The following is a 25,420-nucleotide window of genomic DNA, read 5'->3' on the forward strand; positions in this document are numbered from 1 at the left end:
CGTAGGGCTGAGTAGATACCATCCGGTTCACGTCTGGGGAGCAGGCCATTGTCTTGGTGGGAGCCACTTTCAACACTGGTCTGTTCTGGAAGCTGGTTCCGCGTAAGTGACCAACAGGGGTTGGGTGATCAGCCACTCCTTGGTTCAGCTCCGCCCTCATCTGACAATTGGAATCCGCCCCCAAGAGTAGCGATTATGGGCGGGTCCCACAAGGGAATAGGATGTCCTTTAATTGAGGCCGCACCTCTTTCAGTCCTAGAGGGCGCGGCCACAGCTTTCGCGCCCTTATCCCCAACAGGGTGGGGTTCCTCTTTTGCCGCCAATTCCAGCCGTTTTCTTTCAGCCGCCTTGCGTGCAAAGTATCCTTCCTTTTTGCACCCAATTTCAGCTGCCGGAACTACCTCTGGTAATTGTGCCGTCAGCGCACCAGCTCCTGGGCCCGCGGAATTCATACCCACGGGGCATAGCTGGAAACCACTCCCCCTGGTTGATATTAGGGGAGGGTCCCATAGACTAATCGGTTGACTCAGCACTGGGGCTGAGGGAGTTACTGTCCATGAAGGTGCGGCCACAGCTTTCGCGCCATACCCCCCATGCGGGCGGGGCTCTCTTGTTGGCGCCGCTTCTGGCCAATTCCTTGCAATCTTTGCATCTGCAGAATGGTCTGCAATCGGCCCACGCGGTCTCCCAGGGAAGCGGGAGTTGCCGTTTTGGGTCGCACTGTCAGTCTGATCAATGAATGAGGTAGCGTTCATCTGTTTGCAAGTCGACTGACAGTCACTCTCACTGTGTTCTCCTCCTGTTATAACAATGTCCTCAACACAGTCCTCCAGGGTAGCGCCTCGTTGTCCTAGACAGGACCAGAACGGGGCAGCCACGGCTCTCACTCCATTCCATAGCAGGCTCGTGACAGACATGTCGATAACAGCTTGTTCGTCAGTGGGGCGCACGCCAGGTGTGCTCTCCCCATCAGCCTCCGGTCGCCACTTTGGACTATCCGTACTGCGCGGATCCTCCATTCTTGCGGTCGCCATTTTCTCGCCGTACTTAATAGTATTGTACATGGGGCTCCTCTCTGCGGGGCAGCCAACCACACCGGCACTATAAAGATTTCCCTGATGCACCACCATATGTACCTAATGTAGGCTGGACTCATGTATGCACTACCTCAGGCTAGGCTCACTCTCTCAGTGTCTGCTGTATCTCCTTCCTCCCAGTCTGTGCTCCCTACGGTAAGTGGTTTGGAATGGGCTAGAGTACTCTGGGGCTTCCATGCAGTACTTGGGCGTCTACCTATCTTGGTTAGCCTAGCGCAGACCCTCTCCAGGATTCCTGACCACGTTAACAGGCTATCCCTTTAGGCATCCTACCAACTAGCACTACCTCAAGGTGACTAGGACAGCTATAGCCCGGCTCCAAACCCTCAACTCCTTTCAGGCCCCTAGGTTGTCCCTGCGAACTGACAAACTCCATCAGCCCCCTGACTACCCCTAGGTCCGTCCCAACGCAGCACAAAGTGGCAGCAGACACTCTCCCTGTTTCCAAGTGACCTAGCAAAAGCCTGTCCTGTTGACAGGTCTATCTCAGCAGCGCCTCCAAATGTAACAGGTTTTCTGAACTGGCCTGACCCACCCAATCTCATATTGGCCCCTGTGGTCTAACCAGTCCCCATTACAGTGTGATGTCTGGGGGTGCACCTGTTGGCAACAGGACTCCTGAGTCTCCCGCATGATGGTGTGTGGGGATTTGCCAACCCAGACAGGCAGCCTAGGTAGTGTGCTTGAGTCCTACCTAGATCCAGTGCAGCGCCTCCACCTCATCAGGATCCCAGCTTGAGCTTGTGGATGGTCCTGGTGAGGAACTCCTCTAACTACCTGTTCTACTCTCCTAACTTTTGATCAGTGCTGTGCCTTATGTATCCTCTGAGGCTGACACAACTCTGACATCACTAACCGTGGAGTCAGAGCCTGTGACCACTCCCATCCATACATAGGGCACCTCACCAGGGTGTGAGGGCAAACCTCCATAATTACTGCTGGCATGCCCATAACTTACCAGGCCTTACTGTCAGCAGGAGAGATGACTGCAGCCATTTTACAGCATGGCTACATACACAAAATTAAATACACATCAAATCCAAGGTGCGGGTTCCCACGCACAGTCTCAAGTATGATCACCATCAATGAAACAAAAGCAGCCTGGGAATCCTGCAGACTCTAGTCCAGGAGTGGCCAACTTCAGTCCTCATTGACTGAGCCACTGATTGAGCGACCTGTGAGAGGGATACCTTGGAAACCTGACCCTTGAAGACTGGAGTTGGACACTCCTGCTCTAGTCTCATATTTCTGAGCACTACGCACATAATTGATACGACAAAAGTGGAAAGTAACAATTACATTCCAATATCTGACTGGTTTTATTCCAGTTCAACTCTGAAAATGTGGCTTGTGGCTTGTACCCCACGTGCAGACGCCATGCCACGATCATGCCTGAGGTTTAACAACATCACTCTCCGTTTAAATAGAGAGCAGGGAACGCGCTCAAAGGGCAAGAGAGGTAGTAACAAGAGTGTAAATAAAATAATCAAAAGAGTTAATATCCCAGATACTGTGTGCTTTAACATAAAATATAATTAATAAAATCAGGTACGGTTGAGTTAAGTCTTTATTATTGAGCTAGTGAAGATTTTTTTATAAAAATGTTTTCCCATGAAGTAATACAATTAGAGTTATCTCTCTTTTTCAAGCATGTCCTGGGCACAGAGTTATAAAAAAATACATGGTTACGTTAAAAGAACAGAGGTTAAACAGTCAATTCACAGACATTTCATGGACAGATAGAGTTGGAAAATTGGGTACAGCACAGGGGAAAAAGGGCGTGTGATTTTCCGATTGAAATAGAGCAGCTTTAACCTCACTTTAGCATCACCCAACAGCAGCGAAGGGCAGCAGTTTTAGTTTCTACTTTTATAGATTGCCTTTTATATTTGATTTTTGTTTACATTAAAGTTATTTCTGCATTATAAAAGCTGTCCGTTTCGCTTCTTTTTCATAGATTTTTCTTAGTCCCAGTTTGTCTTTCTGGAAAGCTCTGAAAATGTCTCCCTTTCCTTTTTTATCTCCTTCTGTACCTGTCATCTTTGCTTATATTCTAATAGCTCTTTATGATTCTTACCAAAGAAGCGCCAGGGATGTACAACACTCATTAAATGAATTGAAGTGAAAATATTCAGTCTGAAAACCTGACATCAAATGTTAAACAGCAGACAAGATGTGTTGTCAAAAGATTCGAACTGCAATACAGCATGCAGAACTTACAAACGCTACCTAACAGGCACTGAGTCATAGAAGAACAAAATATGCTTTATAACTCCAAATTAATACTATATTGGGGTTATTATTGTCAGTGTATGTTTTAAATAGGAATTATTGTTTTCTGTGGGAATAAAAGAGAGCTCCCAGATTAATTAAATTTCAACCTTTTCTGTATAAAATAGTTTATATATTTTTTTTTATAAATGCAGCCCTTACAGGCACTTTGCATCATACTTTTAGTTAAAGCTCATATATTATTTAAGAGAGCACAAACGTTTTCCAAGGCTCGATACCATACGTTATTCTTCTGTTCCTCCCCTCCTCCTTACTGAGTCTGTTGAGCAGCACAGTCTGGCTGTATATTGTATTGTATGTCTTTATTTATATAGCGCCATTAATGTACATAGCGCTTCACAGTAGTAATACACATGGTAATCAAATAAATAACAGATAATATAAATAACAGATCATGGGAATAAGTGCTTTAGACATAAAAGTAACATTAAGGAAGAGGAGTCCTTGCCCCGCAGTGCAGCCACGGGTTTCCCGTAACAAATCCACATGGATGTAAAACAGTCTCTATTCTACGTCGCTCCGCGCCGAGGGAACACCATGTCTCAGACAGTGCTAGTATCCTTATTCAGTTACATCCCGGGCTGACAATGACATCATATCGCCGAAAGTGTTTCACACCACAATTTGGCACTTCATCAGAGGCGAAAAATAAGCAAGTCTTAACAGGAGTGTATATAGTAAACATGACCACTGCCTAACACCGTTGTTATGCACAAAACACCTAGTTAGGCCATGTAAAAGACCAGGACTGGATAATCAAACATATATTCCTTAATTACCCCTAAGATAGAAGCACTCTTGTTCTTGTATTCTATAGTTTAATATACTGTACATTTCTTTGTGACCACAAAATCAGAAAACACATCAGTGAAACTTGTTAAACATGTACAAATAGAAGGTAACATCCCATGAGGATATCTGGTTTGCAAGGTAAATATCCAGCAAACCTCACGATTGCAAAGCAACTGAAAAGTATCCCCCCCTCTGGTACCTAGTTTTTACTTTTTATGATCCATTGAAATGAAAAATATGATAAATCTCCATCATGACTCAAACCTAAATGTTTGGAATCTCTGTATGTGACAAATATGTTCCCTGGTGCGTTCCTTCAGTGGTCTAATTATACATCCAACATACTGGACTCCACATTCACAAGTAAATAGTAAATAGCAAATAGCTGCACAAAAGCTGCATCACAGTTAACAAAATCCTTAATCACAAATTGTGGACCCAAAGTTCTCCTTGATAAATGATTTGAGCTCTGTAAAAATGTACAGTTGAATCCAGGAATGGATCATGGGCCGCTGGTACACACTCGGAGACAATATGCTCCCTAATGTTGTTGCTTTCCTTGGAATACACATAGGGGCTTGCTATATAATTGGTGCAAGATCTCCATCTACATTCAATATCATCCACTATTTTCTCAAAGCATTAAACATTCTATCAAGCGCTAAACTGAAGTAGTTAATGAATTTGGGTGCCATCTTTGTAGCCTCTGAAGTGCTCTCTCCTCCAGCCATTGCTTTCATGTTTGTAAACCCTTTTGTAACCAGGGCGAGCAGACTTTTCCTGTCACACTAGCTCTCTGATAAGTCTTCTCCAGCATCCATTCTGAGTAAGCCAGTTCCCTAAATCTTGGTCTTAATTCTTGAGTCCTCAGCGCACATGAATCCTAATCAGAATAGTTCTTCCAAGGAGCTGTCCAACTGGGATACCCCTGACCAATGATGGTGAATGACAGCTATCTGCTCTCAGAAGGTTGTATTCATCGTTACTTTTCCTATAGATACCTGAATAGATTTTAAATTGATCTTCCACCCTCAAAGTCACATCAAAAAAAATCTATGGTTACTTGATGACAATGAGTAAACCAAAGGTTAAGATCATTCTTATTATCATTTTTTTTAGCATGTTCTTGTATAGTGCTGCTAGTTGTACGCAGCACTTTACAGAGACATTTTGCAGGCACAGGTCCCTGCCCTGTGGAGCTTACAATCTATGTTTTTGGTGCCTGAGGCACAGGGAGATAAAGTGACTTGCCCAAGGTCGCAAGAAGCCAACACCGGGAATTGAACCAGGTCCCCCTGCTTCAAACTCAGTGCCAGTCAGTGTCTTTACTCACTGAGCCGCTCCTTCTCCCTCAGAAACTCATCCAGAGTCCCATCCCACATCAAAATCATTAATACATTTCCCGAAGAAAACTAATGTATGTCTGAATGTGTTAGACTCACCAAACATGTGGTACTTTTCCCACCAACCCATGAAAATGTTGCCCCCATAGCTGTATCACGGGCATGCAGATAAAAAAACAAACATCAAAAAAATTGTGAATCAGCAGAAACAAAATCGCCTTGATCAAGAAGCGACTCTGTGGGGCTGCATAGCTGTGCCAACTGGAAAAAAATGCATTATTGCCTCAATACCATCTCAATGGTTAATAGAGGAATACAAAGACAGTAAATAATAGTAGCCCACATATAGGTCTTACTCCAGCATTTATTTTCTACCAGAGAGAGTAAATGAGATGTATGCCTCAAAAATTACTGAAGGCCAACTACTAGAGGCTGTAAAAATCCATCAATACACCCAGATAAGCCTTCATTTAATGAGCCTATCTGAGAGACAATTGGTCTCCCAGGGGGATACTCCAAATGTTTATGAACTTTTGGCAAATTATGGAATATTAGAATAAAAGGCTTGTCCATAAAAATATATTTGAATTCTTGTTCAATTAAAAGCTCCTCATCAAAGCCCGTCTCAGTAGAACATATAGCTGTTGTAACGCTTGACTGCCCGCAGACCTGGCCAGTCCCCAGTACTGAGGTGGGTAAGGGTATAACACGCACCCACAGCAGTGAGGGCGTGCCCAGAGTGTGGTATGATGCGTTGCCGGGTCTGGTGAGAAAGGGTTAGCCTGATACTTGCCGCGTCTGGGGCGCCAGAGGTCCGAAGGTAGAGATCCGAAAACCGTAGGTCAGGGGCAGGAGAGAGCAGCATTGTGAGGGAACGGAAATAGATCCATGTTTTTTTCCTAATACAGTTCTTTATATAAAGCTGCATTATGTATTACATTTTAGATATGAATAGATTTTCTAGCACTTCATTTAATAGCGCAGAAGGCTGCAGGGAGTAGCGAGGTACACAAAGTCTAACGAGAGCCGAGATCAAATCCAAGGGTATCAAATGAGGGCAGGGACTGGAGCGAGAGCTGCAACACAAAAGAGAGCCAGGCATAGACCTCCATACTACAAGAGCCACAAGAAAACTACGCAGAGCGAGGAAGGAGAGGGCAGACAGGAACTATAAATGTTGGAGAACCAATAGGAGCAAGAGGCGCAGCGGGGCTTGACTGAGCGGTCCCAGGGATAGGTTAGGATGCCTGGTGTGGTGTTCCCTAGTGGGAATAGCCTCCAGCTGATGGGACGTGGAGCCAAGGCTGCAGGAGGAGTGTAGAAGAGACACTCCCGCGCGTGCGCCCCTGCAGCATGTGGGCGGAGGCGACGTGTGCCGCAAGAGGAGCGGAGCGCGCCCGACTGGAGCGGGTAAGGAGCTGGCGGGGAGGGGGCCTGGGACGAGCGGCAGTACTGGGAGCCGGGGTGACGGGGACCCGCTGTAAGGCGCATGTCCCCCGATCCCTTACAGCTGTGCTTTCAATTCCTCTGTTGGATCATTTTTCAAAACCTCATGAGAATCAACATCAGAAAGTTGGTGTTAAGCTTTCAATGTTAATAACTCAATGTCAAGTAATTGTGGAGGGGTTGTGTGCGTAACATTGTCTTAGAGAGGGGTCATGTCTTCTATATATATTCCTGTTAAGACTTGCTAAATTTTATGCAGTGCCAAATTGTGGCGTAAAATGGGTCAGGCGATCTGTTGTCATTGTCAGCCCGAGATATCATATCTTGTTTAACCCTTTGGTTGGCACAGCACCAGGGTGCCACAGCCCCTCCGGCAAATCACGATCACGTGACGGCTCCTCAGAGCGATCACGTGATTGCGCCACCATGTAATCCAGAGATGGAAGAGGAGTTATCCTCCATATCCATTTAACATGGACAGCGAGCACTCAAAAGGCATGACCTAGCCACTACATCATGGGGCCCCGGAAGTGCGAGACCACCATGATGTAGTGCCTATGTCCTGGAAAGGGTTAAGGAACCGTGTGAAAAGTCATTATCTGCCCTGTGTTATAAAGTTTCTATCTGCTTTTAAAATCGAAAGTGTAAATGAATGACACTTACACTGTGGGCCATACAGCATTTACCAAGCAGTGTCACTATTGAAGGCACCTTATGGGCCCTGTCACTTGAATGGGCTGTAAGGCTATTTCCAATGCTGGAAGGTGACTTATGGGATAGCACAGCCTAGTAAACGTGGCACTGTATGTTTTATTGCTAAACCAGTATACAAAAGGAGCTATTAAAAAGGCAGACTAAATACCCCAAGGTCAAAATGTAAAGTCATTAAATATCAAAAATATATAGCTACACAGAATGAAATGTAAAATAATATAGAAGCCTGTACTATTTCCTTTGTAGTCTGGTGGTAACTATTCTTAATTTGTAATAGAGGTTCTGATTTAAATGTAATGTATTTTTGTAGGGGGACTCAGAAGGCCCCCGTTTTTAGGGATGAGAAATTCCATATAGTTCTTATGTAGTAAGTATATAGTTATTATGAAAGTATTACGACTGGGAACGGAAATAGATCCATGTTTTTTTCCTAATACAGTTCTTTATATAAAGCTGCATTATGTATTACATTTTAGATATGAATAGATTTTCTAGCACTTCATTTAATAGCGCAGAAGGCTGCAACTGCAGTGCCAATCACGAGTTTGGCTTCTTCTAGCTTAGCTCAACCCAGGCTTTTCTCCAATTCCTCCTTCATGATGATGTAGACGACAATAGAGAGAGAAAGGACATCATCCAGAGAGATTAGTAATAAATTGCAATGCACTTCAGCCTTCTGCTGTCATAATTGACATCACAAATTACAGAAGGCTTCCCCAGAAGAATATACAGATATCCAATTTTTTTCAGATTTAGTTCCTACATAACCATGCATGTGTTACATATTATAGATAACTTGTAAAAAAAACAAGGGCCTGACTTTTTGATTGGCAAAAGAAAACCTGGACTAACTCCACAACCCTTTTGTTTGGGTGGTCTGCATGGCAGTGTTTTCAAAGCAAAATTACAGTGTGCAGTAATCAATGATCACACCTTAACCAGGACAGTTACACTGGACACTTGCAAAGCAGAACAAGTACAGTACTTACAATGTAGAAGAGGTTCCATGCAGGTAACATCTGACAAAAGAAAGCTACTTTTGGGTGGAATGAGATACTTCTCTCCGAGTAAATGTATGATTTTTGGCCATTCTGAGTTGTTTTCTGTAATGTGGGACAACAGGTCTGTCTCTTCAGGTAGCCAAGTTCCATTGTCTAGAACGTGCACTGCGTGTTCATTTACATTCAGCAACGGCATATGCTTTGCCATATCACACAATTCAGCCAGCCGCCCGCCGATACTGCACCCTCCAGGTAGAATCTTACGGTTTTCCTCTTCCTCCCCTGAGAGTGGCTGAAGGAATCCCTTTTCCAACGCTTCTTGAACCAAAGGCTTGGATCCTTCTAAAATGAGATTATGTATCTGTGCCGTAAAAAGGGTACAAGAGGGGAGGGGGAGGAAGGGGGGTTTAGAGAGACAGATAAATACCTTATTTCAAAATCAGATATAAAGGCTAAAGGAACCAAATTCTATTATACTTCTGTGAGGGAAGGTTTTCATGGCTGCAACTTGAACTTTTATGGAAAAATCAACAACGGCATCAATATAGTGTTAATGATATTAGGCTATAAATGGCAGGAAATACCAGGTTATAGGTACCAAGGGATACATTCATCAACCTTTTATTTTGTCACAACACAAATGTTGTTTTCTCATTTGACTCGCTGACATTCACAATTCACCATCTTGTAAAAAGCCCCTTGTAAAAAAATCTATTTGCAACTCACAGAAGAGGTCCAGTACATATGGGTTAAAAAATGGGAGCTAAAGCACCTATTACTCTGAATTGCTTGTATTGTGGTATTACTTAAAAGCCGAAACACCATAATTGTAAAGTCTTTTGTATTGAATTTCCATGTTTCTTGGGGTTTAAAGTGCTTTAGAGTGTTGTTGATTCGACCAGAACAAAAAACAGCCCTATGTCATTATGCAGACACATCAGCAACATTTTCCATCGTTTGCAAAGCAAAAACGTCCTAACCAAGTAAAACAAAATGAAACATGCACACCTACGCCCCTCCAATGTATTTATTCTGACGTTACAAAAAGATAAAGATAGTATACACAATGTTAGAAGAGCGAGCAGAAAAACTATTTCGCAGCTTGAATCAAACATCTAGAGCAGCACTGCATGTTTTATTTATAAGAAGAAACCGGTAGAATAACAAAATCCATTCCATTATCTAGTCATTGCAAAGCTGGATTAGCATAATACCAGAAATATTTATGTCAGAACTATTCAGCACTTTTTAAGCTATCGCTAAGAGTTGCAAGTTACATCATGGCTACATTTACGTCAACTCACTATAGTGTATTGAATACTTATATCCTACTTGCATACTGTATTTGTCCCCTCCTCTCTTTGAATAGTAACGTTGATTTTTTTTTTATTACCACATCACACTACGTCAGAAATAAATTCCTGACGCCTTTTATTCAACCATTTGCATTCAGCCGGGCCCTGCACGGATCCAGGTATGGAAGACTGAGCACCACATAACATACTGTACTCTAATCTGATGTAAACTCCTTAAGGAGGTGTTACACTGAGCAGGACGCAAGAGTCACACAGGTGTATAGTGAGAAATTAGGGCTGAGCTGTAAATAGGGGCAGAGGAGTGTATAGCCTTAAAAGAGAAGGAGAATTTTGTAAGTAACAAAGGGATTTAATAGGCAGCCAGGAAAAGGATTTCAGCAGATTTAGAGAGATTCTAGCAGCATCATTTAGGATAGATTTATCCTAATTCGTAAAATTATTTCCTTTTAAATCAGAACCTCTATACCTTCATTTTGTGCACTTTTTTCCAGTTCTGCAATATCTTTTTTTTCATGGCTAGCAACATAAAAAACATGTATCTATATTAAAAAAAAAACATGTCCACCATTTACCTGCCTGCACACCTTCCGCATGGCAATTATATCCTGCTCTGATTTTACAAGCTTACCCAATTTAGGCCAAGATTCATCAAGACGTAATGCAGGGTATCCCCCAAGACCACTATATGACAGTAACCCAGCCTTCGTGTCATGTGCAAAGATTGAAACTTTGCTCTCTACACCTATTTTTACATCACAAATAAATAAGTTGAAGAGCAGTGCCACCATTCCTGAGTCTTGAGGAACTGCACCTACATTACTTCAATCTGAATATGATAAATGAATGACCACTATCTGCACCCATTTTTACAACTAATTGCTAAAGCAGCAAAGTGTGAAAAATCCTATATGGTTTTTTTTTTTTTTAAATAAATCTGTTCTGTGGTAGGCCTATCAGATAATACTGGCTGCATTTCTTCCTTCTTTTTTTTTATACTCCAAATGCCATTTTTAATGATTTATTTTTTACTGTACTGATCATCCTTTGGTTGCTACAGCAACCATTTAGAAAGTCCCACTTCCTCTTGTGTAACAGGCTCTGACACGCACCTTTTCGAGCTCTGGTCTTTTGGCAACAAAGTATCACAAACTGATCTGTTGCTGTATTCCAAACATCAGACTGTGTATTAGTCAGAAAGCCGTAACAATAATGTGTTATACAATGATACATATCAGCTGCAGCATTACACAGACTGCAGCACGGAGTCAGAAGATGGACATCCAGTTAGGCACACAATCAGGATTATGACAGATTTATAACAGGACCACCACATGATTGCCAGTTTAGGTAAGAATATCACATGCTTTACATGTTACATATACAAATAAGAAGAAAACAAGAGGGAAATGTAGCTGCTTTAATCCAGCTCCCAGTATTGGCACCTAGACCAATTTACACCATATCAGAAGTCATTGCAATATCTAAATTAATTACATCTACTGCACTGCTTCAATCTCAATTTTAAACCTACTTCCTCAAATAAACTAATGACTTAGCTGATTCCAACCAATAATTTTATATTCCAAAAGGTATTCCTGAATATTACTCGTGGAATATAGAGGTAATATCGGCCATTACAGTAAGGAAACTCAAAACTGATTGGGATGGATACAAGAATATCTTAAATATGAAACTGTGCTGAAAAACACACTTTGCTCATTTGCTTGTCATTACCCAGAATCCCTGGCGGCAGTGGAAGCACTGTTTGCTAAGTGATCGAGAAAGACAGAGTTGCAGACCTGACGGAGACATGCAGATGCACCACAAGTGGTATTTTTATTTACTGTACACTGTACGGTGGAGAGTTTGTTACTTTTTTTTTTTTACCCACCATAACTTTTTTTAATGTCTGGTTGTACGCTTCACCTTGCACAGCCAGCAATCAATATTGCACTGATGATACCCAAAAGGTTGAAACAGCTGTCTGTGCGTAGGTTTACTGGCTATGTACTTCTTTAACCCAGGCTGTGCTGAAAAGCTGTGTAATACGGCAGGCATATGCTTATAGTGTCCATGTTAAAATGGATAAGTGCATGCAATTACCCAGAATCCCTGGCTGCAGTGGAAGCACTGGTTGCTAAGCGATACTGGGGAAAGACAGGGTTGCAGACCTGTAAGAGACATGCAAATATACCCACAAGTGGTATTTTTATTTACTGTTAAATATGAAAGAAATACAACAATATAAATGGGCCTGAGGTGTCACAAAAATTAAGTAAATGGGCCGACTGGGGCCCAGATGCACAAAGCTCAGTCAAATTATGGAAAATAGCGTGATGTTACCTAAAACAGCAAGGGAACAGTATTTTCCCTGAGTTTATCGTATATCTGCAAATCTAATTACATGCAAAAGCAACATTCACTGTTTTTCATTAGTTTAGGATTAACACCATGTTAAATTAACATTACTGTACCTTGCGCTAACTTCAAATAACATGGCATTAATTATGTCTTACCTAAAAGGTAGAGGTACTTCCATATAGACACTGAAAGATGGGCTTCTCCGGAGGGGAGAAGTAGAGTCCTGTTTTCATGGATTACCAAGTGACTTACATACCTCCCATACTCCCCTTTATACAACACATGGAGAGATACCACGAACATACTGAACACGCCTGAGATACCGGCAAAATGTTTTTTTTTTTTTTTTTTTATGTTTATTACTAGCAGATCTACTTTTGATAACGTTACACGTCCAGCACTGATTTAAAGATTCCCCATGTATTGATATATGAGAATAATAAAAACAGGTGGCTCAAAACTTCATTTCTCTTTGTCCAATTTCTGCAACAATACTTTGACTTCCTGTGTGTTAAGACAGAGGAGTGCAATCTTTTTCCCCTGCGCCCACCTGCCGGCTGACCCCCTCTCCACGCGTCCCCCCTCCTTACCTTGACTCAGAAGTTCTGGTGTCATGACAACGTGACGTCACATAACCCCACGGCGTCATTTCATGCCGCGTTGCAATGGTGACGCGTCTTCAGAAGATCTGTAAACCAAGGTACGGCTGCGCTTATAGTGATGACGACGTCGCGTCAAAACAAATGCATTGCCGCCGTCGCGTGCGATTATAGTAAGCGCGGTGCGACGGCTTGGTCGCAATCCCTGGAAGTCATCTCAATTTGATTTTTCCAGCAACCGTAGCCTGACGTCGCCTTCACTATACGCACGGCCTAAGAGGGAGTTAGGCCAGGTCCATAGTGCCTTCGCCCGTGCGGAGGCGTGTGCGGCCGCGACATCACCCGCTTGAAGCGGGTGCGTTTTTTGGCCATGGTACGCGCGCCGTCCGTGGGCGTGTCTAGGGGCATGCCAGTGACGTCACGGAGCTGGTTCGCCCTCTTTGGGCGAACCGCTCATGTGACCCAACTATTGCGCCAAGAAATCAGTTTGAACTGATACCTTGCACAACGTGCGCCCCCTCCCGCTTCTGCACGCACGGGCCCGGACGCCGCATGGACGCGAACACTGCGTTAAGGCAGTCTGTTTGCTCGCGTCCGCACGGTCTGCGGTACCATGGCCTCAGCTCTACAGAGGCCTTTAATTGAAATGCCTTTGTGAAACGCCCGCGGGGCATCTGTACCCGCCACGTCCCTCGCAGATAATCTTGCCCCCCCTCCCCCCTGGGTTTGCGCACCCCTGTGTTAAGATCATCACTGAAACTATGTGAAAAAGAGAGCGGGGGAAGAGAGTGAAGAAGATGCCGTACGTGCTGAAACTTACTGTGATACGTTTATAATTATACAGTACTTAAGTATCATTTTAGAAAACCTGTCATATCAAAACATTGAGATAATGTTCACATCACTTTAGTATTCAGCTCTAGAGCACATGCTAATAAACTTCCATGAAAAAACATTTTTTAAGACATCTATGAAAAGCCACATTTATATATATATATTTTGTTATAATAAATTCACATTGAATCTTGATGAGCAGCAATGTAATTTTCACTTTTTTATAAAAACGTACCCTAACCTATTGTTCTTGGGTTTCTTTTCACTGTTCTTAAAACACTGACGGTCTCATTTATTTATTTGATACTTGTCATACCAGTGCAAGTGTCTAGAATAAAATTAATGTAAAAGTATGTGTTAGTCTATTTTAATGCTAGAAATCCACAAGTATTATTGAGCTAACTTTCCATGTTAAAGCAACAGCCATTGTTACATCTAAATGATGAATGTTGTGAGCAGGTCACTTCTAGTAAACATTCCACAATTCAGTCAATTCAGCAACATGTATTATTTACACAGAACTTGTTTGTACAGTTTCCCTACATCAGAAGGGTTTCAGAATCTTATCTGCAGCTGCTGCCTCAGTACTGTGTCTGTAATAATCCTATGTATCGTGTGCTATACAAGGGGTGCGCAAACTAGGGGCACAAGATCTTCCCCAAGGCATTTAAATTAAATGGTGGAAAAACAGAAATAAACTGTGCGCTACTATCTATCTCCTTATAATTGAATACAGTGCAGTGACTAAACCATATATAAATAAAGTAAACCACAATACCACAGTGAATAAGTGATTAAATAATTAAATTATAACATAACCGTGTGGCGTCTGCTGCTATAAACATTAGGGGTGGCTCAGCACCCCACACACTCTAAGAAATGGAAACAAAAAGAAAACAGCGCACAACATCAAATAGTGAAGTAAGTAATAGAATGTATTACAATGTTAAAGGGGTAATAAATCTGCGTACATCAGATAGAAATAACGTGCATTTAGTGCATAACACACTGGTTACCACTCTGTAGCTGTAAAATAGGACGGTCTGGCACTCAGCTGTCTCTGCAGGAGCCTCTATGATGGTTCTGGGGCATGGGATCCTTCATGCACTCCTCACACAGCAGGACGCTGCTCACAAGGGGATTCCTTTCAAGCAGCCTGGTAATACTGCAGATTCAGACACTTAGTGGGACCGCTCCTCAACCGGCGATATACTGCCTCCAGGGGAATTCCCCTACAGTCCCCCGTCTCTCCTGTGTAGATTTGCTGCTTTTCCCAGCTGCTATGATCTTAGGGCAGTCCAGAGCTGTTGGAATTGCTCTGCAAACACTTCCGCAGCTGCAGGGGCTACACAGCGTGCCACGATGCCGCTCCGTCACGTGGTGTAGCGGAGTGACGTCACAGTTCTCGTGGCAATGGAGGAATCAATAGGGAGGAAGAAGGAGAGTCCTTAACAGTCTCTTACCGGCGCAGAAATCGCTCAGTTAGCACGGTGGCAGCCAATATAAGCTGATAGTGATACAAATCCAAAGGATCAATATAGGCAAAATTATGGAATTAATACATCCAACATGTTTCGTAGATCTAACTACTTCTTCAGGGAATAATTTGGCCATTACCCAGAGGTCTTAAATACCTCTCAGAGATGTCTCATTGGTCAAACAATTAGAGTTAGACCAATCATCTGAGCTATGGTCAAAGTATTAGGGAAGATTTATTTCTACTTTTAAAACAACAACTTTATTAACAAATGAACAATCACATATATATATATATAAAAAAAAAAACACTAGCATATAATCTAAACCTAACATGAACATAAAACCATGCTGGAATAAAAAGAAACACATTATTAGTATATTAAAAGATATAGCGTTTAAATCTAATAATACACTAGAGGTTTTTAATATTGATGACTTTATTTTATGTACATCGACACATATTGTATATCTGTTGGAGTGTGCATGCGGATACCAATATGTAGGCAGAACCAAACGCAGCCTTAAAATCCGTATCCAGGAACATGTCCGAAACATTAAAATTGGGTTTGACAAACATAGTGTGTCAAGACACTTTTCATTACATCATGGTAAAGACCCTTCTAGTCTTACTTTCAAGGGGATTCAGTTTATTACAGTTAATAGAAGAGGGGGTGACAGAGTCAAAACATTATCCTCTAAGGAGACTTATTGGATACATAAGCTAGATACCATGTCCCCCAAGGGGCTCAATGAGGATGTGGATATTTGGGCATTATATTAAAACCTCCAGCCCACGTCCTCATTAGATTTAGTGATAAGGCACTGCTATGTGTTTCATTCTCCCTGCTGTAGCTTACCTGCTATTTCTAGTTAGATATATATATATATTTTTTTTATATTGCTTAAGGAATTTATGATGTCTATTTTAATCTTTTAATATACTAATAATGTGTTTCTTTTTATTCCAGCATGGTTTTATGTTCATGTTAGGTTTAGATTATATGCTAGTGTTTTTTTTTTTATATATATATATGTGATTGTTCATTTGTTAATAAAGTTGTTGTTTTAAAAGTAGAAATAAATCTTCCCTAATACTTTGACCATAGCTCAGATGATTGGTCTAACTCTAATTGTTTGACCAATGAGACATCTCTGAGAGGTATTTAAGACCTCTGGGTAATGGCCAAATTATTCCCTGAAGAAGTAGTTAGATCTACGAAACATGTTGGATGTATTAATGCCATAATTTTGCCTATATTCATCCTTTGGATTTGTATCACTATCAGCTTATATTGGCTGCCACCGTGCTAACTGAGCGATTTCTGCGCCGGTAAGAGACTGTTAAGGACTCTCCTTCTTCCTCCCTATTGATTCCTCCATTGCCACGAGAACTGTGACGTCACTCCGCTACACCATGTGACGGAGCGGCATCGTGGCACGCTGTGTAAGCCCCTGCAGCTGCGGAAGTGTTTGCAGAGCAATTCCAACAGCTCTGGACTGCCCTAAGATCATAGCAGCTGGGAAAAGCAGCAAATCTACACAGGAGAGACGGGGGACTGTAGGGGAATTCCCCTGGAGGCAGTATATCGCCGGTTGAGGAGCGGTCCCACTAAGTGTCTGAATCTGCAGTATTACCAGGCTGCTTGAAAGGAATCCCCTTGTGAGCAGCGTCCTGCTGTGTGAGGAGTGCATGAAGGATCCCATGCCCCAGAACCATCATAGAGGCTCCTGCAGAGACAGCTGAGTGCCAGACCGTCCTGTTTTACAGCTACAGAGTGGTAACCAGTGTGTTATGCACTAAATGCACATGTTATTTCTATCTGATGTACGCAGATTTATTACCCCTTTAACATTGTAATACATTCTATTACTTACTTCACTATTTGGCGTTGTGCGCTGTTTTCTTTTTGTTTCCATTTAAATTAAATGTCGGGGGATCGTGTGAAACTTCTGCAACGTCCCTGAGGCTGCGGGCATGGTAATCGCGACGCAGGAAGGCGCGCGGCGCGATCACATAGATGTGCCTCTATGAGGCTGTCTATAGAGCGCGCGAACGCGCACGGGTGAAGAGGTGTCGGCACTCACGATGCAGGAGGAAACAAAAAAATCTTTTTCCATGTGCGGTGACCGGGCGGCACCGGGTCACGTGTGCAGTTTGACCAATGAGGGCGAACCAGCTCTGTGATGTCACAGCCACGCCCCCCGTCTCCTCTCCATGCAGGACACAGATCTCTCCTGCTGCAGGCGGCAGGGAGAAGCCAGGTGAACGCTGGCGTCCTCTCCAGCGTTTGCCATGGCCGCAGCCTTACCTTGTCTTTGGCGCCGCGTCGCCATGCGGCGTCAAACGATGCTTTGGGGTCACGTGACGTCACGGTGCCATGGTAACTTGACGTCATGTGATGCCGGAGACAAGGTAAGGAGGGGGCGCGAGGAGGGTGGGAGAGCAGGCAGGGGGGCTCCGCGGGGGAAAGTTTCCGCACCTTGCACTATACTATAATTGTGAAGCGCTCCGAGTCCCATTGTGAGAAAAGCGCTATATGAAATAAACTTATGGAAGAGAAACAGTACGATAGCCAACACAGCGATACATTTTACTCACACACATTATAAATTAGACTCCATACTTTGCATCGATTATGTTAGACTCCATAGCTTGTACTGGTTGTTACGTTCATTTTTAATACTGTTGCGGCCGCCTTTATTCTCCTACTTACAAGGATAAATGCGGGGATTTTCTCCGTTTTTCTCGGAGTTTCCCGCGCGGCGGCGGCCGCATCATCAGATAAGCGCTAACGGCGCTTATCATTGAAAGCGCCCGCGGCGCGGGAAACCTGACGAAAAAAAGCCGCGCGCCGCCACATTTTTAAAAATCCCGCGGTGGCGGCCGCATGAGGATAAAGGCGGCCGCCACAGTAAGACATACACAATCTTAGCAAGCTCAAAACCCAGACCCACGTTATTATATATGTATATGTTTATTTATGTCAATTGGAGTTCTACAGGGAAAGTGACCTCAAAGATACAGCAGGGAAAAGAAGCCCAGGTGTACATTCACTGTGAGAAATTAGTTCATTTCTATATATTTTTGAAGATTTTTTGCTTCTCAGAAGTGTGGATCATTCCGTTCAATCCTTTGGCCAAAACATTTCAAGCCGGCAACCACATCATATATCATATATATATATATTCCCCATTTATTGTTATCCCAAAAGGGAGAAGCGCAGGGATTCACGGTCTGTTTGTCGGCAACCACATCAAGTTACATGCCATCAGCTGGTCCTACACTACCTATTGTACTCTGTGTCCTTTGTATTTCCCCCACTGCATAAAGAGAACTAAACATGTATGTAACCTAATCTACTAATAAAAATTCAAAAATAACCATGTCTGGTTACTAAATTCTGATTCAAAATAAATGTGTACTGTATATTCATTTTACATTGGAAAATGTACATAACGTTACGTTATAAAACGTGCAGAAAATGGCAGAAAAGGTTTAACATTCCATTGCAACAACACTATATGTTGTTGATTGAGACAATACCTTTGGGGTCGTGTAATATATTTCAAAGTGGCGGATCGTGCTGAAAGCCCCAATTTAAGTCGATCGGGCACTTCAGAGTATATTGAATTACCCCCTTAACCTTTATTTCATTGAGAAGTTTCCATTATTTCGTTTCTGCCATGTACAATTGTAGAATATTTTTCATTTGACAAGCATTTTGAACAAAGTCATAATATATGCTGTTGCGGCACAGTTTGCTGTTATTGCTGTTGTTTCTAACCACATAGTTCGCATCAATAATCAGTACGCATTTTAAACCACATTTAAGAGCCTTGAGCTATGGTAGTGCAGCACTGTTTAGCATTCATTAAGCCCCACTGAGAGCTGAACAAGAGAAACATACTGTACATACTTTAACTGCTGCACTGTATGTACAGTCATTGAAGGAGGCCTTGGGTCAAGGCAAAGTGACAAAGGAATGTATTAATTAAACTGCAATAATGTCGATTGGGGCCTTGTCGCACGGAAACTCCCCATGACTTTACCACGCCATACCCTTTTTACAGGTCATAACACTACCTGCAAACTGTCTTAACCTGTCAATTGGAGGGAGAAATGTCTTAATAGACTGGTCATTCCCAGGTGTATTGGTCCTGTGAAAATGGCATACAGGCAGTCCTCGGTTATCCAACGGAATCCGTTCTGAAAGTAGCGTTGGATAGTGAAACTGTTGTAAAGTGAGTCCCATATTAATCAGTGGTGGTGAGCGTTGGATAACGCAGTCCGGCATCGAAAAACGGGCCAAAGGATTGCATTGTAAAGCGTTGGATATGCCATTCGTTGTAAAGTGAAACGTTGGACAGCGAGGACTTCCTGTACCGTGGTGTGGTTACAGGCTTAAAAATACTTTGGCCAAAGAAATTGACTAAATGTCCCTTACTTATGAGAAAAGAGGCAGATAAGTATTTAACTCTATAGTTTGTCATATTGGATGTAAGAGATAGTCACAAGAAGGGAAAGTCTGTATGTTGCACTTAATTATGATGTGGGATTTGTTAAGCGGTAATAAAAATTACCCTTTAATACACAAGTTAAAATAAAGTCAAATTATAAAGCGTAAACTTGACAGTGACTATTAATATACAGTGAAACCAACTAGGATAGAATCTGTGTACATGAACCAAGGTATAGAGTAAACAAATGTTTAGATTGGTGTTCAGAATGGTACTGTATAGACACCAAAATTATGTGGGCAATGATGGTTCAGATAAAAGACCACATTGAATCTATGGCCCACTTAATGTATAGTTGTTAGGGCCCATATGTAAATCAGAACTTATGCTATATAGTGAGCAATGTAGCCTGTATGTGGATATGAACCTATGCTCTAAAGGGAACAATGTAGCTTGAATCCAGTCACGAAGTTGAGGATATATATATATATATCTTATACTATATTAGTGAAAGCACTGTATGCCTGCCTGCCTGCCTGGATGTCCGGTGTCCCTAGGGGAAATCTCATTGGTCCCTTGGCCCGCCCCCGCACACCTCTCATTGGCCTGAGGCGGAGTGACGGGCCAAAGGACACACAGGGACACACACAGGGACACACACACACACGGACACGGACGGGGACACACACACACAATCCCCTCCCGGTGCCCCTCACTCTCCCCCGTCAGCTGGACCGCACCTCAACTTCCACACACCCCCCACCCTCCCTGTGCCCGAACTTACCCGGAGTCCCGTGTACACACACACACACACAGACATTCCCACCCCCCCGAAGCTCACACACACCTCACCCCCCCCCCAAGCTCATCCCCCGCCAAGCTCACACCCCCCTCACCCCCCCAAGCTCACACCCCGGCGCCGCTACAGTCAGCGGGGGAGCGGAGCGAGCACCCGGGACACACGCGGGGGAGCGGCCACAACACGCGGCCTCCCGCCTCACATCCACGTGAGAGCGGCCGGATGAGTGAGGCAGCGGCCGGATCAGTGAGGCAGCGGCAGGACGGGTGAGCTCCCCCCCCCCCTCCACATGCTACGTGCTGCTCTTGCCCCTCCGCTCCCGGCTCCCCCCTGTCACCGCGTGACAGGCCGCGGGACGTGAGATGGGAGGGGGGATGCCCCTCCGCTCCCGGCTCCCCCCTGTCACCACGTGACAGGCCGCGGGACGTGAGATGGGAGGGGGGATGCCCCTCCGGTCCCGGCTCCCCCCTGTCACCGCGTGACAGGCCGCGGGACGTGAGATGGGAGGGGGGATGCCCCTCCGGTCCCGGCTCCCCCCTGTCACCGCGTGACAGGCCGCGGGACGTGAGATGGGAGGGGGGATGCCCCTCCGGTACCGGCTCCCCCCTGTCGCCGCGGGACGTGAGATGGGAGGGGGGATGCCCCTCCGCTCCCGGCTCCCCCCTGTCACCGCGTGACAGGCCGCGGGACGTGAGATGGGATGCCCCTCCGGTCCCCGCTTCACCTTCTCCCCACCGTTGTCCCCGCTGCCTGCGCAGGAGGAGGGGGGGGGGGAGCGGGTGTTGGTGCTGGTGTGTGTAATTGTGTGAGACTGTGTGTGAGTGTCTGTGACTGTGTGTAAGTGTGTGTGTAAGTGTCTGTGACTGTGTGAAACTGTGTGTAAGTGTCTGTGACTGTGTGTGACTGTGTGTGACAGTGTGTGTAAGTGTTTCACAGTGTGAGAGTGTGTGAGTGTGTGTAAGTCTGTGTAAGTGTCTATGACTGTGTGAAACTGTTTGAAACTGTGAAAGTGTGTGTAAGTGTGTGTAACTGTCTGTGATTGTCTGTAACTGTGTGTGTGTGTGTGTGTGTGTGTGTGTGTGTGTGTGTGTGTGTGTGTGTGTGTGTGTGTGTGTGTGTGTGTGTGGTGCACTGTGCAGTGTGAGCAATGAGCTGTGTGTCAGTGTGTGCAGTGTGAGCAATGACCACTGTGTGTGCAGTGTGCAGTGTGTGTCAGTGTGAGCAGTGTGTGTGCAGTGTGTGCAGTGTGAGCAATGAGCAGTGTGTGTGCACTGTGTGCAGTGTGAGCAATGAGCAGTGTGTCAGTGTGTGCAGTGTGACCAATGAGCAGTGTGTGTGCAGTATGCAGTGTGTGTCAGTCTGAGCAGTGTGTGTGCAGTGTGCAGTGTGACCATTGAGCAATGTGTGTGCAGTATGCAGTGTGTGTCAGTGTGTGCAGTGTGACCAGTGTGTGTGCAGTGTGAAGTGTGTCAGTGTGAGCAATGAGCTGTGTATGTGTGTGTGTGAGCAGTGAGCAGTGTGTGTGCAGTGTGCAGTGTGTGTCAGTGTGACCAGTGTGTGTAGTGTGCAGTGTGTCACTGTGAGCTGTGTGTGCGCAGTGTGCGTCAGTGCGACCAATGAGCAGTGTGTGTGCAGTGTGCAGTGTGTGTGTGCAGTGTGAACAATGAGCAGTGTGTGTCAGTGTGAGCACGGTTCACATCCCGGGCAACGCCGGGTCTCTCAGCTAGTATCAAATAAAAAGATCACTTGCGAGCACATTCACATGTCTTTGGCAGGTCTGCAACCCTGTTCTTGCCTTTTTCACCCACCATAACTTAAAACGTGATGGTATATATATATATATATATATACTAGCTGAGAGACCCGGCGTTGCCCGGGAGAGGGGGGGAGGGACAGTGGACGGGAGGAGGGAAGGGGGGAGGGGGGAGAGACAGTGGACAGGAGGAGGGGAGGAGGAGGGGAGGGGGGGAGGCGGGGAGGGACAGTGGACAGGAGGAGGGGAGGGCGGAGGGACAGTGGACGGGAGGGGGGAGGGACAGTGGACAGGAGGAGGGGAGGGGGGAGGGACAGTGGACGGGAGGGGGGGAGGGACAGTGGACAGGAGGAGGGGAGGGACAGTGGACAGGAGGGGGGGGGGCAGTGGACAGGAGGGGGGGGGGCAGTGGACAGGAGGGGGGGGACAGTGGACAGGAGGGGGGGGACAGTGAACAGGAGGGGGGGACAGTGGACAGGAGGGGGGGGACAGTGGACAGGAGGGGGGGGGGCAGTGGACAGGAGGGGGGGGGACAGTGGACAGGAGTGGGGGTGGGTTGCTTACAATTTCCGTGTCCCTCTTCTCCACTCCCCCTGTATGTTTCTCGGCTCCCCCCTCTCTCTCCGCTCCTGCTCCCCCCCAACCCCCCCCCCCATGCGTAGCTCCGGTCCCCACCCTAGAGTGTCTGACACACACACAGTGACACACACACACACACACAGTGTAACACACACACACACACATAGTGTAACACACACACAGTGTCCCCCCCACACACACACAGTGTCCCCCCCCCACACACACACACACACACACAGTGTCACACACACACAGTGTCCCCCCCCACACACAGAGTGTCACACACACACACACACAGTGACACACACACACACACATAGTGACACACACACACACGTCACCTCTCCTTCCGTCCGCCGCCATCTTACTCCGCGAGGGAGGAAGGGGGTCCTTCCGGGCGCCGCCATCTTAGGCGCCGCGTGTCCACTGCCTGTCGGAGCACCGGGGGGGAGGTGAGTGGAGCACCGGGGGGGAAGTGAGGGGAGCACCGGGGAGGAGGTGAGCGGAGCACCGGGGGGGAGGTGAGCGGCGCACCGGGGGGAAGTGAGGGGAGCACCGGGGGGGAGGTGAGTGGAGCACCGGGGGGGAGGTGAGGGGAGCACCGGGGGGGAGGTGAGCGGAGCACCGGGGGGGAGAGCTGAGCGGAGCTCCGGGGGAGAGCTGAGCGGAGCACCGGGGGGGAGCTGTCACGGGGAGAGGAGGAGAGCGCGGGGGCGCACGGCGCGTGCTTGAGAGCTGTGGGGAGTGTCCCGGGCGCTCGCTCCGCTCCCCCGCTGACTGTAGCGGTGCCGGGGGGGGGGGTGAAAGCGCGGGAAACAGGGAGACACGGGGAATGTTGGTTCTGTGTGGTGTGATCTCCGGAGGAGCTGCGGCCACGTGCGGTGTCCGCTGGTGATGTGAGGATGAGACAGTGCGGTGAGGTGAAGGGGAGGTGTGTTGGCAGTGTAGGCCGTAAGAGGCGGTGTGAGCGTGCGGTGTTTGTGGTGTTGTGTGAGGGTGTGGAATGTTGCAGTGCTGAAAGCAATATGACTGTGTACCTGATTGTGCAGTTCTGTCGTGGTAGCAGGCGGTCAGGGTTTTCTGGGTTGAGAGCAGTGAGGGTTAGGTGCAAATCTCTCAGAGCAGTGAGGGTTAGGTGCTGGCAAGCGTTCCCAAAGCTCAGTGAGTGAGTGGTGGGAGAGTGTGTCAGTGGTGTAGGTCAGTGAGGGGTGGGACAGTGTGGCAGTGTTGTTGGCCGCAGACCAATGAGAGTTGTGCGGGGGCGGACCGCAGACCAATGAGAGGTGTGCGGGGGCGGGCATGGCCTGAGGCGGAGTGACAGGCCAAAGGTGCAATCAGATTGTCCGTAGGGACACAGGAAGATGCAGACAGGCATACAGTGCTTTCACTAATATATAATAAGATAAGATACCCTTAATAGAATAACCAAGTAGTATAGTAGGTATATATACACATACACACAGACATATATATATATATATATAAATATATATTTATATATAACGTAATAGGCAGTATTATATATACTGCTAGTGTAGAATAAATACAGGATATAGTACAGTATTAGCAAAAATCTCTCTTGCATGAAGCAGTGAGTACCTAGCTAAACATCTGCATTAAGAAACTTAGGTAGTATATAATGAGCTTACAGTTTCCCCTGTGCAATAAACACAGGGCACGATCTTGTTAAACCTGCAGTCAGTTCTTCGGTCATTAACAGGATATAATATAAGACTTTTAGCAGCAATCTGATCAGCTGTGTGGCTGACTTAAATTGAAACTGCTATGCGTGATGAGATAAATATACAAACTCTATCCTGTCTGTTAGATCTTCCGATAGGAGCAGAGTCTATGCTAGCTGTTAGTAAGTTCCCTAATAGAGCGATATAACTATTGTTACCACAAGTTTTTAATATACTAATCTAGAGTCTAGAAAGCAGCCAGTAATCCCTCGGTCTATAAACCAGAAAAAAACTTTTTTAGGTTCTTCTCTTGAGTTAGATGGTTTGTTAGAACGGTTCTCCGTATCACTATCGGAGGTGTCCCATCTCAGTAGTGGATTCTTTTTGGTGGGCTCTAAAATTTCTCCTTTGTGTACAGTGCTTGTAGACATTGAATTCTTTATAATCCAAGGTTTCCCTACTGAATTGTTTTGTCTCTTCATTATAATTTCTTGGGTATACCTGTCTACATCATTTTTCAACTTAAGTTCTAGACGATCAAAGTCAGTTGAAGGTTTCCATTTGGTGACTTCTTTTAGCTAAACGTCTATTTCTAAATTAACTAGCTCAAATTTTGTTTTTCCATATTGGATGTAGCATTGTTTTTTTTTGTCTTTTGTTGCATATATTAGGTCAGTGGTGCGCAAACTGGGGGGGCGCAATAAATTTTAAGGGTGGTGCAGAGGAGGATGGCGGGAGGATGGAGGACTGCAAGAGCAAAGCAGGGCACCAGAGGAGTTGGATGGCGGGAGCAAAGCAGGGCACCAGAGTAGGTGGCTGGCGAGAGCGAAGCAGGGCGCCAGAGGAGTTGGACGGCGAGAGCGAAGCAGGGCGCC

At 45.4% G+C, this 25,420-nt stretch overlaps 1 protein-coding gene across 3 annotated transcripts in view; it reads right to left on the reverse strand.

The window, feature by feature from the left end:
- The window catches only part of METTL4 (methyltransferase 4, N6-adenosine), a 75,579-nt gene that overhangs the window by 40,159 nt on the left and 10,000 nt on the right, over window positions 1-25,420 (reverse strand). For all 3 annotated transcript variants that reach the window (XM_075585262.1, XM_075585260.1, XM_075585261.1), the window contains exon 3: window positions 8,674-9,046. In XM_075585262.1, the coding sequence (XP_075441377.1) occupies window positions 8,674-9,046 (373 nt within the window). The remainder of the gene's footprint in view (window positions 1-8,673; window positions 9,047-25,420) is intronic.

Source organism: Ascaphus truei, chromosome 2, assembly GCF_040206685.1.
Source record: "Ascaphus truei isolate aAscTru1 chromosome 2, aAscTru1.hap1, whole genome shotgun sequence".
NCBI classification, from domain to species: Eukaryota; Metazoa; Chordata; class Amphibia; order Anura; family Ascaphidae; genus Ascaphus; species Ascaphus truei.